At 44.0% G+C, this 17,589-nt stretch overlaps 1 protein-coding gene across 1 annotated transcript; it reads right to left on the bottom strand.

Annotated features, from left to right (window-relative positions):
• Positions 1 to 8,010: 8,010 nt before the first annotated feature.
• CFAP298 (cilia and flagella associated protein 298) lies at positions 8,011 to 15,783 on the bottom strand. Its single transcript, XM_003202895.4, has 7 exons — positions 15,517 to 15,783; positions 15,141 to 15,308; positions 13,079 to 13,146; positions 11,433 to 11,591; positions 10,778 to 10,909; positions 8,513 to 8,608; positions 8,011 to 8,412 (listed from the first exon to the last, which is right to left on the bottom strand). Exons 1-7 carry the CDS (start codon positions 15,653 to 15,655, stop codon positions 8,302 to 8,304), a joined length of 873 nt encoding a protein of 290 aa, XP_003202943.1. The 5' UTR covers positions 15,656 to 15,783; the 3' UTR covers positions 8,011 to 8,301.
• Positions 15,784 to 17,589: the final 1,806 nt, after the last annotated feature.

The following is a 17,589-nucleotide window of genomic DNA, read 5'->3' as shown; positions in this document are numbered from 1 at the left end:
CACTGTCCATAAATCATTCTGTGGAAAAACACATGCATAAGCTTTCATAGCTTGCTTTTCAGTGTCATTTGGGATCAATTGCCATATGCGGTTTATGAAATATTAGGAAAAGGAGGAAAATAGCTGAGAAGTGCATTGTAGAGAACAGCCTTCTGCATTAGGGCATGGCACTTGTAACCAGTTGGTGTGTTGCAGCTCATAAATCACATAAGTATGTGCTGTTGATGAGAAATGTGTTATTAACAGAAAGAGCAGAACAGAATTAAATACAGGTGCTTGAAACTGAAGTCTCATTAGAACATACAGGGAGTGTGGAAAAATAGCGTCTCCTCAATATCTGTTTGGCTGCCCTGGCATCCCAACATCCTTTGAGGGAAATGTTTGATCATAGAATCATAGAATGGCCTGGGTTGAAAAGGACCACAATGATCATCCAGTTTCAACCCCCTGCTATGTGCAGGGTCACCAACCAGCAGACCAGGCTGCCCAGAGCCACATCCAGCCTGGCCTTGAATGCCTCCAGGGATGGGGCATCCACAGCCTCCTTGGGCAACCTGTTCCAGTGCGTCACCAACTCCTTAGTGAAAAACTTCCTCCTAATATCTAACTTAAACCTCCCCTGTCTCAGTTTAAAACCATTCCCCTTTGTCCTATCACTATCCACCCTCGTAAACAGCCATTCTCTCTCCTGTTTATACGCTCCCTTCAAGTATTGGAAGGTCACAGTCAGATTTCCCCGGAGCTTTCTCTTCTCCAAGCTAAACAAGCACAGTGACTTCAACTGATACTTTGATGAACTCAAATTTGTATCAGCATATTAAGGACATTCCTTCTTAAGGGAAATTCTGTGTTAATTTTTGGTGATTTTAAAGCATATTTTAGGGCCAACATTTGACTTAAAGTTATATTCTGAGGACTTCTTTGAAAGTTCACTTGTTCAGACCAGTTGGGTTTGGTGTGGTGCTGTCAGACAGAAAATGAAATCAGAAATGTATCTGAGCTGAAAATGCAACCTTTCTGTCTTTAAATAAAATGTCTCCAATATTTTAGCTGCAGCCCACTGGGAATTCAGCAAACAAAAGGAGGAAAAATGTCACTTCCTATTGGTAAGAATTCATGAGCTCATTGTGCTTTCCCACTTTGACACTGTGCTTTAGGGCAGCATATCGTATGGAACGCACGGAAAGAAAAAAGTGACACAGCTCGTCATTTCCTGCCTATGCTCAGACAAACCTAAGCATGGGAAAGCTTCATCAAAAGGAAGGGACCCACTCCGTGACTAAGGTGCAATCGTGTGCTCAACTGGAAAAATCTCCGTGCCGATTGGCGGAAGGAAGAGGGGACTGAGCGGAAGGAAGAGGGACTGAGGAGCATTGTGAACACTGAGCATGGGCTGCTATTTCATTCTGTCTGTGAACTTTCTAAGTTGAAGTGGGGAGGAGAACTTTCCAGGTCAAACTGGGGAAAGCTATCAATCAGTGCTTCGTCTTGTGCCCAAACGTTCACTGCTCCCAGTGGTGTGGAAGTCAGAGTGAAAGCGAGCAAGAAAACTCAGAAACAGACTAAATTATTTTGGTCTCTCTGAAATAACAGCTTCTGCAGAAAAAGCATCCAGCGTGGAGAACAAAAAATAACGGGCAACATCTCTGGCCACCCAACTTGACCGTACGTTTTATTTCATGGACAAGTACATACAGTGTATGCCCATTAAAGGCAAGCAGTGATGCAGTGACCCACACTGGTTTCAGTGTCAGGTAAGAAGCAGTGGGGTTTTGCTAGCTATTAGTGGAGTGTATAACCTGAGAAAAACAAGCAGCAGAAATACCACAGCCAGTATCTGCCTTCCTTCCAGGCTGAGGGCAAGAATACAATTTAAGAGGGTTCTGCAAGTCAGCAGCAACACGGTGAGGAGGGCATTTCAGAGCATCAAAAGGTAATGTTCCAGCAGTAAAATTCTTGCAGTGCCCAGAAAAGCAGCCCAGGACTACTACAAGGGAGACTTTGCAGGCCGTGTGGCTGGCTCTGCATGAAAGCAGCTATTAGGCTCAGGCTACTCACATGGCTGTGGGAATGACGTGCATCTGAAAGCAATACGAGCCAGCATCAGCCCTGAGACTGCAAGAGCAGTGAGGTTGTTTTAGTTCTCCACTACTGTTTTCAAAACAACCCAGAACTTACCAGCAGCAACCCCTGCACTGGGGCAAGTGATAAACCAATCCTCCTGAAACTCGCTCTTCCCGAAACTCTCCCTTTCTCTCCATAGTCACCACGGGCCACATATACAACACTTACAAGGCTGCAGCCCAAGCTCCCCAGCTGGGCCCTGGCAGTGCAGCAGCAGTGCCTGTGATCAGCAGAGCCCAGCGGTGTCCGGGGTGCGGCCAGGCCGAGGGCAGCAGAGGTGGTGTGGGCAGGGCTTGGCGGGAGGGAGAGCATGAAGGGCCTGGGAAAGCAAAGCCCTGCGTGGGCGAGCAGGGAGTAAAGGACCAAAACAGGCATGGAAACCTTTGCATTGGCACTGCCCGCATGTGGAGAAGCCTAAGGGATACCTACCTAACTGCAAGCGTCCTGTTACGTGCAAGGTGTGCAGTCATACAGAAAAGTCAAACACAAACCAAGGCAGAGAATTTTGTATCAGTTGTGAAGTCATCTGTGGTGTGTTTCCTTGAGTTCACAAAGGAAAGCTGACCTTCAGCCCTTGCTAAAGTAAGCAGAAGTCCAGCCAGAGAGATTTGGAGCCGTGCAAATCACTACCAGGGTTTTCCTCAGAAAGCCAAATGCCAGCCTGGGAGCAGAAACGTAACACACAGACTTTGTCGAAGTGCGGTCCTGATGTACTGCCCAAGTCAGTACCTGTGATGTCCCATCCAACTGGTGCTCATCACGCTGTGGTTTTGCAGTACTGAGGCACTACCTGCTCTGCTTCCAAGGGCAGCTTTCCAGCATCATGGAAAGCTGCAGAAGTTGTGGCTTCTCATGGAGAGAGAGCAAAATCCCAGCTGGAAAGCTTCAGTCAGAGCTTGCACCTTTGTTAGACAGCCAAGTCAATCAACCTGAGAAGCTTGGTTATGTTCAGACAACAGAGCTGCCTCTTCTGGTTTTCTTTTTTAACATCCGAGTGCTCTGGACACAGCAATGTGTGGTGGCTTTGGAGCTGGATCGTGTTTGAAGGGGGGCTCTGCTCAGTATGCGGTAGGACCAGCAGACCTTCAGGGGTCCTCCCAACCTCAGCAATTTTGTGAGCCTCCCAGCAGCTCTGACCACGGCTCTGATCACAGCACGTGGAGTTGCAATGACTGCAGGTTCGGGCCTTGTGATGCTGTGCGTGTCCCTGCCGCTCTGATCTACCCTAAGCAAAAATTCAAGATGGAATTGCTAAGAATATCCCTTTGGTGAAATGTCCATTTCTGAAGGAGGGAAAGGCAGGAAGAAGCAGAGCTCCAAAATGGTGACTGGTCAAGGCACTGTGGAAAATTCTGGGCTAGATCTTAAACTACACAAACTGTTGCTATAATAAGAAGCAGAGGTGATATGGAACAGCATAGCTGTGCCCACAGCTCCCGCATGGGGATGGTACAGCTGTATGCTGATTACTGGGGAAAAAAATCCTTCACAACTGGGTTTGACTTCACTGTTATAGATATTTAATCATAGTTGGCTGGATTATTCTGCCTTTATTGAGAGCTGCTCTCACAGAACTACTCCTTGAAATACAACAATAATTGGCTTTTTTTCTTTTTCCTTAAGGAAGTGCCAAATTTCCTATTTTTGCTATAAACTTCCTCAGTTTGAAGGCAATCCCACCATGGCTACTGCACAAGACATACTAACACAATGCGAAGACAAGCACTGTCCTTGACACAGCAGGCAGGTGGCTTTTGGGTAAGGTGCTGCTGTGGCCAGTGCAGAGCAGATGAGACCAGGCTGTTCCCATCACCTGCTGTACCCTGGATTGGGTGGAGGGCAGCTCAGAGCTCCTGCTCTTGATGGTTCCTAATCACAGCCAGTCCTTGTGCCATTCCCAATTGCAGTCAGGCAATTCAATTCATTATGGAATCATTGGGGTTATAGATTGGTTGAGGTTAGCAGGAACCTCTGGATCCATCTGGCCCAACCCCAGCTCCAGCAGGGACACCTCAAGGAGGGTGCCCAGGGCCACGTTCAATTGGGGTTTTGAAGATCTCCAAAGGAGGAGACTCTACAGCCTCTGGGCAACCTTTGCCAGTGCTCTGTCTGCTGCACAGCACAGAAGTGCTGCCTGGTGACCTGACAGCATAATGGGCCTCCTCTGGCCCCATCGGGTCAGACCTTTGCCAGTTCCCAGCTGTCAAGGTTGTACAGAGCAGGAACACAGGCTACACAAGAGCACAACATCAGCACTGCTAAAAGCATCAGCTCCAGCTCCCTATATCCCCTGGGCCTCTACATCCAGCAGGGGATCGATGTCTATGATGTTCCCTCTGCAGCCTCTCCCACTATCACACATCCTGTCATCTCTTCTACTGCTTGGACAGCCCACAGCAGTGCAGGATGTAGGCTGCAAGGAGGAGAAAACAGAGAGGGAAAACAATCAGAAAATCAATTTTAAAATTCACTGGCTGTGTTAGGTTCAGGCCACTCCATGATTTTGCAGTACAACAGCCAATCCACAACTCCCTGGTGGCTTTTGTCCATGGCTCTCGTGCAGTAGAACGAAGCACAAGATCACACTTGCAGAAGTCACAGCAATTCAGTGCAGGAGCAAGAGGTGCCCATGAGGACCTGCTTCATCTTTCAAGGCAGAGCAGGCCTTGCTCTGTCTCACTCCAAAATGCTCCTTCAAAGGAACCCTCAGTCTGTGCCGAGGACTACAGTTACATTACCAACTCCCACGATACGCTATATAAATTTCCACTAATCAGAATGGCGATATGGCCACAAAACAAACATTTTAGCCAAGCTGCACTGTATGTGGCCTTTGACAGGTAACTGCTTTTCCCTCTAGAAGGGCACGTCTGCTATCAAGCTCCCAGAAATTAGCAGTTTAAAAGGAAGATAAAATGCTTTCACAAACCTAAGAGCAGTGTTCATATCACATAATTCTGATTCTTTGGAGCAGATCTTTAAATGCCTGTAGTCCTGTGCTTTGTTCTAATGCTCTTTCATCTTTTTCCAGTAAGTTCATTCAATTTCAGTTGTAACAAACGAGTGTAGCGGCTCTATGGATACTATTGTGAGTACTACGAGAGCATTGTGTGAGAATTAAGAAGGAAGAACAACAATCAAAGGTATTTGAAACACAATGCAGTTTCTTCTGTGTTAATTATTTCCTATGCCAGCTTTTCCTCACATTAAGAAAGGAAATGACAACACTACAACATAATCAAAGCCCCCCTCAGAGATCAGAGCCCTCCATCTAATAAAGTTGAAAAGGATCTTTTTCACTGAAACAATAACTCTCAACGAGTCTTGGAAATGTAACAAAAGTCCTTAGGTTCCTTTGGTACACATGCCAGAGAGCTCTGCTGGGAGGACACTACCAACACTGTAGTTTTGTCACAGAAAACCACCTGCTTACAGTTGTGGATGTGCTGTTTAATGAGGGCAATCAGGGAAATACAGATACTGAGCTGTATGTTTCTTCATGTTGTCACCACTATTGAATACTTCTGGTATCAAGGATGTTAAATGAAATGGCCACAAGCCAACAGTGACTTCAGCTATTTACAGAGTGGGAGTGTACCGAACAAACTTCTCGGAATAACACTGATCTGAGATGAAAGCTCTGCTTGCAAGAGGGATTCAGGTGGGTATTTCCGAGCATTCATTCCAATGGATCCAGAACATCTGGGAAGCTTCCTGCCAAGGACACTAACCTCAGAGCAGTTATGACAAAGTAACTGTAAAAAGTTGTTTTCAATGAAGAGGAGCAGGTAAGTGCCTCCCCTAAGAGTTCTAGGGTGCATCAATAAATTATTACCATTGGGTTCAGTCATGTCACAAGCGTGATCCCTACGTTATCATAGAATCACAGAATGGCCTGGATTGAAAAGGATCACAATGATCATCCAGTTTCAACCCTGCTGTGTGCAGGGTCACCAACCAGCAGACCAGGCTGCCCAGAGCCACATCCAGCCTGGCCTTGAATGCCTCCAGGGATGGGGCATCCACAGCCTCCTTGGGCAACCTGTTCCACTGCGTCACCACCCTCTGTGTGAAAAACTTCCTCCTAATATCAGCCTACCAGAAAGAAACAAATTCTCTAGACCATTGCTGGAAAAGAAGGAAGCAGCTTTGCAACAACTCTGAACTGCTAACCTAAAATACAGTCATTGATAACTTTTTAAAACATATATATTAATATATAGCTGCCCAAACAAACTTTCAGGGCAAAATCTGCTTTTAAGTTTATGTCTTCAAGCACTCATCAACATCCACATGAAACTCACTAAAGGAGAGCATTGTGAGAGATGGGAGATGAGAGAGAGGGTTTGTGTCTGTAAGGAGCAGTTACAACAAGCAGGAGCTGGCCTAGTATATTTTATAAGAAATCATTTTTATGATTTTACACCAATTTCAATGAGTGTTACCAATTTTAGTCATGGACTGAGAGCACGCATCGTAGCGATGCCAATGATATTAAAAAATGAAGTGTTTTCAGATCTTCTTCTCTCCACGCTTTGATGACAGCAAAGGCACGTGTTAAGAAAAAAAGCCATAAGCTGTGGGAATGATTAAAACCTCTGCAGAATTGTACAGGACTCTTATTTTCATCTGAACAAGCAGCATAAACAGGGGTTCTTTTAAAACCTGCTCTAGTTTCTTGCCACATAGAAATAATTCTAAGTAGTTTAAAATATGAGGATAAAATATTGACATACTGATTCTTTTCTTGAAAACGTACTATAAAGTTGATGCTTGGAAAAAACTCGAACAACTTCAATCACTGTAGCAAAACCACCATTAATACCGTACTGAATTACATTATTTCTGTTTTTTATATTGTTCTCAGCTACAAGTTGAAGAAAACATTGAAGTTGAACTTGATCAATGTCTCTTCAACCATACAAATACATAAAGAAAACCACGATTGCTTTGTAGTAATGGAGAAACATTTAGCAAAGCACTCTGTTATTCTACAGTGACTCAAACAAGCAGGGAGATTGAAGCCAGTGGTACTGAGAATTGCAAATCTAGAAAGGAACAAGCAGGTGTTTTTAGTGGACAGTCAGTGACCACAGAATTTACTCCCCCCTTGTTGCACTGGCAGGTTTGGCATTGTAGGAAACTTCCAGTTGATAATGTGTCAGACATTTGTCTCTGCAACTAAGCCCTTGTGACAAGAGGATTAGGGTGTGAATAAGACCAAAAAAACTAGCAATGGAAAATATCAAATGTGGGTGCAAGTTTAGACAGCAAACACAAGCAATCTATTAGAACTGGGCAGCCTTAGCACCACAGTGCCAAGATGTGGCACCTGCAAAAGAATATTTCAGTTTAAAACCTGACATAAACTATGTGCTATGAGCAATCACCTGTTATTAAGATTGAGGTCACTTGTGAACATAATCTAGCCTGCTCAAGCAGAAGGCAAATATACATATGTAGGAGCAACGTGGCACATGAAGTATGGCAAAAAACTACAATACCAAACCAGGTGCCTTAGCTGGCTTGCCTTTCTTCGCTGCAGAATTGAAAATGATGACTGCTCTGGGGCGTGAATGAAGATACCACTGTTGGCTGTGAATGTCCACAGCCAGGTATGGCTCACCTCCCTTTAAAACACCCAGCTGATCCTCATGTAAGATTTTCAGGGCAGTCGGGCTTTGTGCTGCACAGCTACTGGAATGAATGCACACCTGCCTCAGTAGAAAAGAATCCCTATTGAGCAGACAGAAATCTAACATTTAAAACTTCATGTTATGCATAAAACTTTTTCTTAAATAATTGTTAAGTGGTCAAGTCATTTAAAAATGAGTTTAAAATCAGCTCTGTAGAAATGGTTATAAAGACTGCTCAAAACAACACCCACCATTTTAGTACACATTTATTACTTATATTACCTATGAAATACATTAATATCACATATTCAAAATACAAGTTTCTAATAAAATAATCAAACAGGATTTATTCCGTTCTTTGCAGAGACAAGAGCTGCTAAAGTTGCATAGAAATGTAAACAGATATCAAAAAATCTAAGGCTGAAACAGGCATCTGCTAAGGAAGTGACAACTTCAGCTTCTGTCAGAAGAATCTAACACACAGTAACAACCCTCTTTGCAAACCAAACAGTGTAAAGAGGCAAAAAGTGCTTGTGGAGCTTCATCTTGGCCCCCATTTGATGTCTTTCACGCCATGAAATTGTCTTTTCAAAGCATGGCTGTCTGCCCACTCAGCATTTAGAAATGAATCGTCGTCGTCCTCTTCAAGTTTCTATGAACAGAACCAACAGGTTAAGGCAGCAGTAATGAATGTAACCTGTGCTTATACTCTGTGCTACCATAGCTCACAGACAGTTAAAAGACACTGTTACCTTAAGTTCTTCTTGCTTTTTGTAGTAATACAGCATCATCTGTTTTTGCTCTTCATGGCTAATCAGAGGCTCACGTCCTGGAGCTCCTTGTCCTTTCTGAAAGGGAAAGCATACATTTCTTTCAGATGGCATTTATGATACAAAATCATAAAATCACAGAATCACAGAATGGCCTGGGTTGAAAAGGACCACAATGATCATCCAGTTTCAACCCCCCTGCTGTGTGCAGGGTCGCCAACCAGCAGACCAGGCTGCCCAGAGCCACATCCAGCCTGGCCTTGAATGCCTCCAGGGATGGGGCATCCACAGCCTCCTTGGACAACCTGTTCCAGTGCATCACCACCCTCTGTGTGAAAAACCTCCCCCTAATATCTAACCTAAACCTCCCCTGTCTCAGTTTAAAACCATTCCCCTTTGTCCTATCACTATCCACCCTCATAAACAGAGCAGGAGAAGCTGCTAAGCAAAGATAGCAAAATTTTTTCAGACAATAAAATCTCACAAATTTAACAAGATTTTCAGGACAGGAAAAGAAATGAAAACAGGATTACCGAGTCTGTTTTACTTAAACTTCTGCTCTGAAAGACATTAAAAATCTCTCAGCTTTAAGGCTATTCTCAGTGTCTCAGAATGGGCCAATTCATCTTTAGCTCCTCTTCTAACATAGACTCCAGATGGCTTACAACTTGGTAAAGGAAAACAGCTACAAAACACTACAAATAAAAATTATTTGCTACTACAAATAAAAGAAAAAATTTTCCAGTCAATTATCTTCATGGAAGAAGTGATGCACGCAGCAGAAAATAGCCAATGACAGCTATTGTCAACAACAGCAAACAGAACAGTTTAAATAAAGATGCCAAATCCCCTATTGAACAAAAATGCTTGCTTTAAATTAGCTCTGCAACTCAAGAATGCAGGCATCCACTGCGAGATAAGAAAAACACCATACTACTTTGCATTCTCTGAAGAGATCCCTCAGCTGATTAAACAGTAAGACAACTTTCCTGGGAGCCTGCATTTCAATGGTTCTTCAATTGCCACACCATTTTTCTGCCAGTCTGATAGAAAAGAAAAAGCAATTCTGGTTTTCCAAATGACAAAAGTATGTGTCACTTGATGAATCTTTGAGGAATCCAATTACAGACACTTGCAGATTGTAGCCATTCCTGCTTTCCAAGGCAGAGAACCTTTTACTGCCATAAAAGTGAAATGAATCTCAAGAATAATTCTGAGCTATGGGCAAGTACTGTCCATAGGAAACTTCAGTCATCTGGCATTCATAAATGCATCCTTTGAATGGGGTACACTGAAAGTGAACTGAAAATCCAGAAGTTCTTCCTTTTAGTAAAGCTTTCTCACCTGAGATGAGCAGAACTGCACAGTTCTGCACTACTCTGTTTAGAAAACTGCAAACAGCTCCATCAACTTAGTTCTGATAATGTGAGAACATGACCATGGTGTCAGCTGCCAGCACACACTTAATGACAACCTTTTGCTAAAGTGTCAAGTCTATAAACTGAGGGGAAGTGGGAAATCTTAGCTTCAATTTTGCTCACTATTTCAGAAGTCAGCTCAGAGTTATGTTCACAAGCTAAATGTGTCTCACCACATCTGTCTGGAAAGTCTGATCTCCTTTAGGAAGTTCAGCTGCGCGCTTTAAGAAGCACAGCTGACAGCACAGCTGGGCAGTGCAGGTGCAGCAGTTGGTTTTTTCCTTCTAGCACTCAGTGAATTCTCACTGATGACTCCGGGAGAGCCTATGTTTAGGCCCCAAATATACAACCTGTGTCCTCAAAGAAGACAAGTTCACAACGCAACCAAGACAAGTTGAGGACCTGCCATCGAGAAACTCAGGGCACCACATTTAGGAAGGCATGGAGTTGCAGGGATTTTCAAAGTTAATGAAGGTATTCTGTCTAGTGCTCTGCACTGAGATGGAACTGAGAGCCAGCTGAGTTTCTGTGTGTGTTTTAAAGCTTTTCAGGTTGTGTTTAAACAAGTTCTAAGTATCTTTTTGGTGCACTTTCATAAAGTGTTATGGAGCAGGTAATAGGAATTAGAGTATTTAACTGATAGGCAAAGGAATTACCAAAAAAATAATTGAGATATAATAAACTAAAAGCTTAAAAAAATATATGTCATTTTAAGACACTTAGGCTGGATCTAATTCTAAACCATTTCACACACCTAGTAACAGTTCTCCACCAGAGAGAATTGGACTGCCAAGAAGGGATAACAAAGGAATCTACTAGTGATACTCACTTTCTGTATCTTGACAATGATGGTTGTTTTCTCATTTCTGCCTACGTAGTCGGAAAGCAACTTTGTTTCTTTCAGCTCTTTTCCTGCCCACCACAACTGCACTTCAGATTCTTCTATGACTTCAAGCCCAGCCTGTGGCAAATAAACAGGGTGAAGGGTGCGCATGAGAGAACTTACTGGGGTGGAGGCATTCTCTTCTTTTGATTTTATTATTATTATTATTATTTTTGCTAAAACCAGGTATTTTTTCTTGGAAAATAAACCTGGAATTAACAGGAAAACCAGTGTGATTTCCCTGATTTTACACTTTACCTCTCTTTTATTGCACTTTTCATATTAAATGTTCATATCTCATTCAGTTTTGATTTAACAGAAACACTCTGCAAAGCAGATTTTTTAATACTGACCTTAAAAAGAACAGGTTTAAGCTATTTAAATTGGGTCCCAGGCTTACCTGAAGTCAGCTTTTATCTAATGTTTAAAATACACTTCATTCATCTTATTACTACAGTTAAGCTGCTGTGTGCTTTCATGTAAAGTATCAGACAACAATACCTAACAGAATTTCTCACACACATGGAAACAAATTCACCTTAACTGATAAAGAGGAGAACAACAGCATAGCACAGATGGAAGCCAGACACAACACACGTACGTGAGTTCCTGCCAAGTCTTCTTTATCTTCCAGCTCCATCCTAACTGGATCGTATGGAGGCAATCCCATTGGATACACAATCATCACAGCCCCTCGGAGCTGGTCCAATGCATCTTTCACCATCTCCAGATTAACACATACATTGGCCTGAACTTGTTTCTGAAATACAGGCAGGGGTCATGGATAATATTCTATATATTATATATATAAAATATATGTATATAAAATAAATACACACATCTAGACACACACAGAGGTATACGAAGAAAGACTTTGTTTCACAGTGATTTTAAAAGTTTATCATACAGAGATAATAGGCATACAAATATATATATATATATATGTGTGTGTGTGTAAAATACTCCCTAAATTGTGCAGGGTGCACATAGTAACAAATGTCTGTGGAATACAGGCACTCAAGTATGTACACATATGACTGCAGAAACTGGATGGGAAGCCTTTTGTTCCAAGTACTTGCAATTCACCAACAAGACTCAAGATGAATTCAAGTGAGGACTAGAGAAAGGATCTAAAACTTGTGTCTTCAGTAAGATGTGGGGTGAATGTGAGTAGTTTGACATATTCATGCAAAGACCTGAAAGACCCCGAGATCATTGCAAATCAGACTGCAACAAAGGGGGAAAACAACCAACCATACAAGGTGCAGCTAGAAAAGAACAACAGTTTTTTCCTCAGTGATTGAAGAGTTCCAATTTGTGTGAGAGACAACAAAAGAGTAAGAGAATGCTGCCTCCTGGTGGATATTATTAAGCTCATTAACTGATGAGTCAAATTGGTATCTCAACCTCAGAAGATTAACACACTTACCAGCAATGGAACTGTCAAGAAGGCCAATTCAAGCTCCCAGGCAACACTAAAAATTGATTAACTACCTGTATATGGCTTAAAGCTGTTTTAGACTTCCTCACCTACTAATTCCCAGAAGCAGAGGATTGAGGAGAAGAAAATAGCTTGAAAGTATTTACCAAAACATTAATCTGATAACAAATGTTCCTGCATTAGCATTTCAAAGTTGTATGAAAGCTGAGACACTATGCAGAACATCCACACATTTGGTAAAGTAAGCTGAGACTGTAGTCCCATCAAAGCACACTCTCATGCTTATCTTTAAGCACACAAAGTCACAGAGACCGAGTGCACATCTGATTGCTTGTAAAACCGAGGCTTAATCTCAGAGATGAGAGTGTTCCAATTAGCCAGAGGTAACAGTCAAAAGACTGTGTTAATGAGCAAGAGGAATTTTATTCCAGGAACATCACAGTACACAGTTAAATTTTCACCAGAAAACATGACAAGCATTCACCTAAAGAATGCATCAGTAGCAGATTAGGAGCGTGTGGATGAAATTAAATGCAATTTAATCATTCAGCGAGGTCTCGGCTGCCAGCATTCGCTTGGTGTTTAATACCTGATTCCTTCACTTGTTGAACCAGCTTGCCAGAAGCCATTAAGAAAATCATTAACAGAAGTGAGAGTTTCTGCTAGATTATTCCCATCGCTGCAGGATATTAATCAAAAACTGTTTGCCTTTGCACTGAAAAAAGTCCACTTTTAATTAAGCTGTGTAACTACACGGCCCCTATTAGGAAAGTCCCATGTATCACACGCTGCTTTGGAAAACTTACCCTAGAGATTAATGCCTTGGCTTCCTCTATGGTCTTTCTTATAACCTGCTGCATTTTTTCATTTGGAGCTAGAAAATAAGAGATATGTACTCAGTAGTCTATAGTTGCTATAAAAACAAACTAAACAAAGCAAAACAAAAAGAGGGAACACCAACCAAAACAGACATACAAATCCCAAGGAATCAAGCAAGCTGCCTGTCCAGGCTATTCTCTACTGTAAGCAAATGAAACAAAGCAAGAAACACACTCACTGCTAAATTGTAGTCCATTTACCACACAGATGCTTTAGGATCAAGTTTCTTACTAACTTAAGAAACAAAATAGCATTTCTCATGGGCACAGTAAAACTCAGTGCTCCCTAGAGACATCTGACTGATATTGGGAACTTCACTGAAGACAGAAATACAACAGCCATAACCCCACACTCACCACAACCCAAAGCAAGACTCTCTCATATGACTATTGAGGGCTGTACTGGCAGATCAGTGCTTTAATCAGAATCAACAGCTTGGAGCTTGCTGGCTTAATTAAAACCTCAAACTAATTCACAAATACAATGCACGTTTCACATCATAGCTATCTATTTTGATCGCTGTAAAAATCGTCTCTTCGCAAACAAAAATGCAATTAAATCATATTCATTTGCAGCTACACATTTAAATGCATCATTTAATTTGGCCCGCATTTGCTTACTGTTCAGTATTTTAACTGTTAATATTCAGAAGCTGCCCACCTGCTAACAAATAAATGCCTGACTGACTACAAGTCAGAGTGGTACTATCTTAACTACTAGCAGCCAGTTAAGGCTGACTGCTAATTTTTACTACTTTTACTGACAACGCTCATAAGGAGGCAATTCTGAACACAAATGAGTGCCCCAAGGCACGTGAGAGAGGCTCAATCACTTGGCTGACAGAGGTAGGAGGGAAAGCATCCCTGTGTATTACAATCTCTTTATTCAGGAGGGGTTCAACTTGCTTGGGGAATGTGTTGCATTAGAAGAATTATTTACCCCCCCAAAAAAGGCATTATAAACAAGCTACTCGTGGATGTCAAGTCAAAGCTGCATTACTCAAAGATTCCTCCTTAACTGAATTGCCCTGCAATCCATGCCTACAGGGTTGTTGAATAGAGAGCAAGAAGACAGAGCCTCTGCTGCACAGACATCCTTCATACTCTTGTCTCCAAAGTGGAGGGGGAGTGGTGCTTGATACGTGCACCAAGAGCTAAGGCCAGAGCACCTGGAAGAATTCTGGCATTTGTCTGCTTATTTTTGGAATTTACTTCTAAGTGTCACAGTTGCAAAGTTAAATAGCATATGTGCAGAAGAGATGTAACACCACCTAGGCTTTTAAATCAACATTATGGTAGGTCCTAATCTAGGATTTAGGTATGTACAGAATAACAGAATGGCCTGGGTTGAAAAGGACCACAATGATCATCCAGTTTCAACCCCCTGCTATGTGCAGGGTCACCAACCAGCAGACCAGGCTGCCCAGAGCCACATCCAGCCTGGCCTTGAATGCCTCCAGGGATGGGGCATCCACAGCCTCCTTGGGCAACCTGTTCCAGTGCGTCACCACCCTCTGTGTGAAAAACTTCCTCCTAATATCTAACCTAAACCTCCCCTGTCTCAGTTTAAAACCATTCCCCTTGTCCTATCACTATCCACCCTCGTAAATAGCCATTCCCCCTCCTGTTCATAGGCTCCCTTCAAGTATTAGAAGACCACAATGAGGTCTTTCTGGAGCTTTCTCTTTTCCAAGCTAAACTTTTCCAAGCTTCCAAGCCCATGAAAATGATAGTTTTGCTGATTCATTATGAAAACATGCTATTAAATAGATACTACTTAACAAGTCTATGCATTTAGTATCCTTTGTTCATGAGATGACTGCTGTAATTAGCAAACAAACATTAGCTGGCTAATCTGCCAGCTAATCAGCAATTGCTGATTGGTTTTATACTCTTTTCAGGATGGCAAAACAAAAAAGAAGGGTTCAGAATCACAACTTTCACATTTGTGATGACATCAGGAAGTGACACCCATCTGTACCCTATTTACCATGTCCGTTCCTTCGTCCAATCTCATCCTTCTTGAAGACGCTCCCACCACTGGGAACGCATTTTTCTGCCCACTCGTCCTTTAATTTCAGTTCTTCAATCTGCTCGTCCGTCAGCCCTTGCATATTGAGCGGCAAGTACACACCGTGCTCCGCCAGCTCCTGCATCTCTTGGTCGAGCGTTTAGAACACAAGGTTAGAAATCTGCCTTACACCGCTTACAAAACCCCCTCAGAAAACGTACATGCAGCCAAGGCCCGCACAGAGCCTAGGATTTGGGGCGGGGATCCCCGCTCCCTTGAATTCGGGGACGCGAAGCCCTTCCCGACACCCGCAGGCCCAGAACCCGCGCGCAGCAGCGGGGCGGCGGGCCGATACCTGCGCACAACCGCTGCACCTTCAGCCTGCCGTTGTAGATGCGGGCGACGAGAGGCGCCAGCTCGGCGAGGCGGGCGCCGCAGGCCGCCTCCAGCAGGAACTGGCTCTCGTCGCCGTGCTTCACGTGCAGCCGCACCATGGCGGGGCCGGGCCGAGCGGGGAGACGACGGCGAGACCCCGCGGTGGCTCCGGAGGCGCGACGCGCATGCGTGGGAGGCGTTTGGAGCAGCTGCCAGCCTCCCCGCGTCCGCAGCAACACACGCGCGTCCCTGGATACGGGCGGGGAGACGGCACTTCCGCTTCCGCCCTAGGCGGGGGAGGGGGCCCTCATAGGGCCAATCAGGGCGGCGCAGCTGGGGCTGTTCAGTCTGGAGAAGAGGAGGCTCGGCGGAGATGTCATCGCTCTCTACAGGCACCTGAAGGGAGGCTGTGGTGGGGTGAGGGTCGGCCTCTTCTCTCGGCTAACAGTGATAGGAGAAAGGGAATGGCCTCTAGCTGCGCTAGGGGAGGTATTAAAACGTCTGTCAGTCAGTTCAAACCTAGAGTTTAGGCTGACTTAAACAAGATATGTTGCAAATGCATTGAAAGAAATAGACTCCTCACATCCTCATTTCTTTATCTTTCCATTCTGCAAATTCAAACTCACTGGATATCACCCAAATATGTTTTATCCACGCTTCTAGTACTCAGCAGTGCAACCTCTAAAACACCAGCAAAGGCAGAGAAAGAAATTAGGGTTGGAACATTTGCTGCCATCCCCATCTCCTCTATTACCAAGGGCTTCCTTTATTGGATCCTCCATTGCTCCAACCAGAACGCTGTGAGAGTTGGTGGAGCAACTGACGTGCCTTCCTACGAGCAGCAGTGCCCCTTCTTCTCCCCAAAATGCGGGAAGTGAGGGAAATCTTGTGCATTCACTTTGCAGCAGGGTGAATCCATGCACATTAATTTGAGGAATGAAGCCTTTCGTGCTCTCTGCCCCACAGACTCTGAAAGGCCCTTTCCTTCCCAGTGCTTCCACTAGAAACAGTTCTTCATCAATTAAAGCGCAGTTCCCACTGTGACCCCACCAGGTGCTCTCAAACCATTCACTTCCAATCAACCTGTTGCTGGTCCTGCACAGAACAACAGGTATTGTCATTTGATTCAAGGAGCAAATAAAACTGTCTGCAGGAGATGACTCCTCACCCAGACTTTGCTTCCCTTTCCCTGTCCCCAGGTTGCTCCTTCTGGCCTCCCTGATGTCCCTCTGGTTCTCCAGAGGGGAGTGGACATCAGTTTCCCAAACAATGCTAACACAGAAGAAAATAGTCATCTCTTCCCAGTTTGTCACCATTTCTTGCACATGCTCTGTGACATTAACAGCACAGCTTCTGCAAGGGAGTAGCCGTGTGTGCAGGCAATGTGCTGCCATGTCAGCCATCTCCCAGAGGCTGCTCTGTGGGTCCAACTGGAAAAAGACCCTGAGTTTTGCCAATGACAGAAATGGGAGATGTGCAGCCCCTCTTTTATTTCATTCCTATGCTGTTATTTGACATTTTAGAAGTCTAAAAAGCAATCTAAGAAAGTCAGTGATGTTCTCTAAGCCATTTAAATCACACCTCTCTCTACAGGAGCAAGTGCTCTATCTGTAAGGGAGAGTTTTGATCTAGAGAGGGTGTCTGGGTGCAGGACTCAAATGTATGCTAATTTTTAGATTGAAAAACCTAACCTTGAGGGTAGATAGACCTTACAGAGAGAGCTTGACAAATGGGAGGGCTGGGCAGTCACTGACTACATGGAATTGAACAGGAGCAAGTGCTGGAGTCTGCCCCAGGACGGGACAACCCTGGGTGCGTGTACAGACTGGGGGCGAGGGGCTGCAGAGCTTCATGGAGAGGGATCTGGGGGTTCTGATTGATGGTAAATTGAATCTGAGACAACAGTGTGCCCTGACAGCCAAAGAGCCAACCATACCTACGTGGTATGAAGATGGTGAAGGGTCTGGAGGGTAAGAATAAGAGGAGCGGCTGAGGCCCCTCGATGTACTCAGCCCAGAGCGAAGGAGCTGATGGCGGCTGCAGCTCCTCACCG

Source organism: Meleagris gallopavo, chromosome 1 (genome assembly GCF_000146605.3).
Source record: "Meleagris gallopavo isolate NT-WF06-2002-E0010 breed Aviagen turkey brand Nicholas breeding stock chromosome 1, Turkey_5.1, whole genome shotgun sequence".
NCBI lineage: Eukaryota > Metazoa > Chordata > Aves > Galliformes > Phasianidae > Meleagris > Meleagris gallopavo.
This window is presented reverse-complemented; position numbering and strand designations above follow the sequence as displayed.

Bases quoted from the DNA above. Each gene is read 5' to 3' on its own strand.
- CFAP298 (XM_003202895.4), bottom strand. From the start codon at position 15,655: ATGGTGCGGCTGCACGTGAAGCACGGCGACGAGAGCCAGTTCCTGCTG. The intron at 13,147-15,140 runs GTAAATAGGGTA...CTTATTTTCTAG, and splicing joins TGGACGAAGGAACGGACATG to CTCCAAATGAAAAAATGCAG. The intron at 11,592-13,078 runs GTAAGTTTTCCA...CCTGTATTTCAG, and splicing joins CCAAGGCATTAATCTCTAGG to AAACAAGTTCAGGCCAATGT.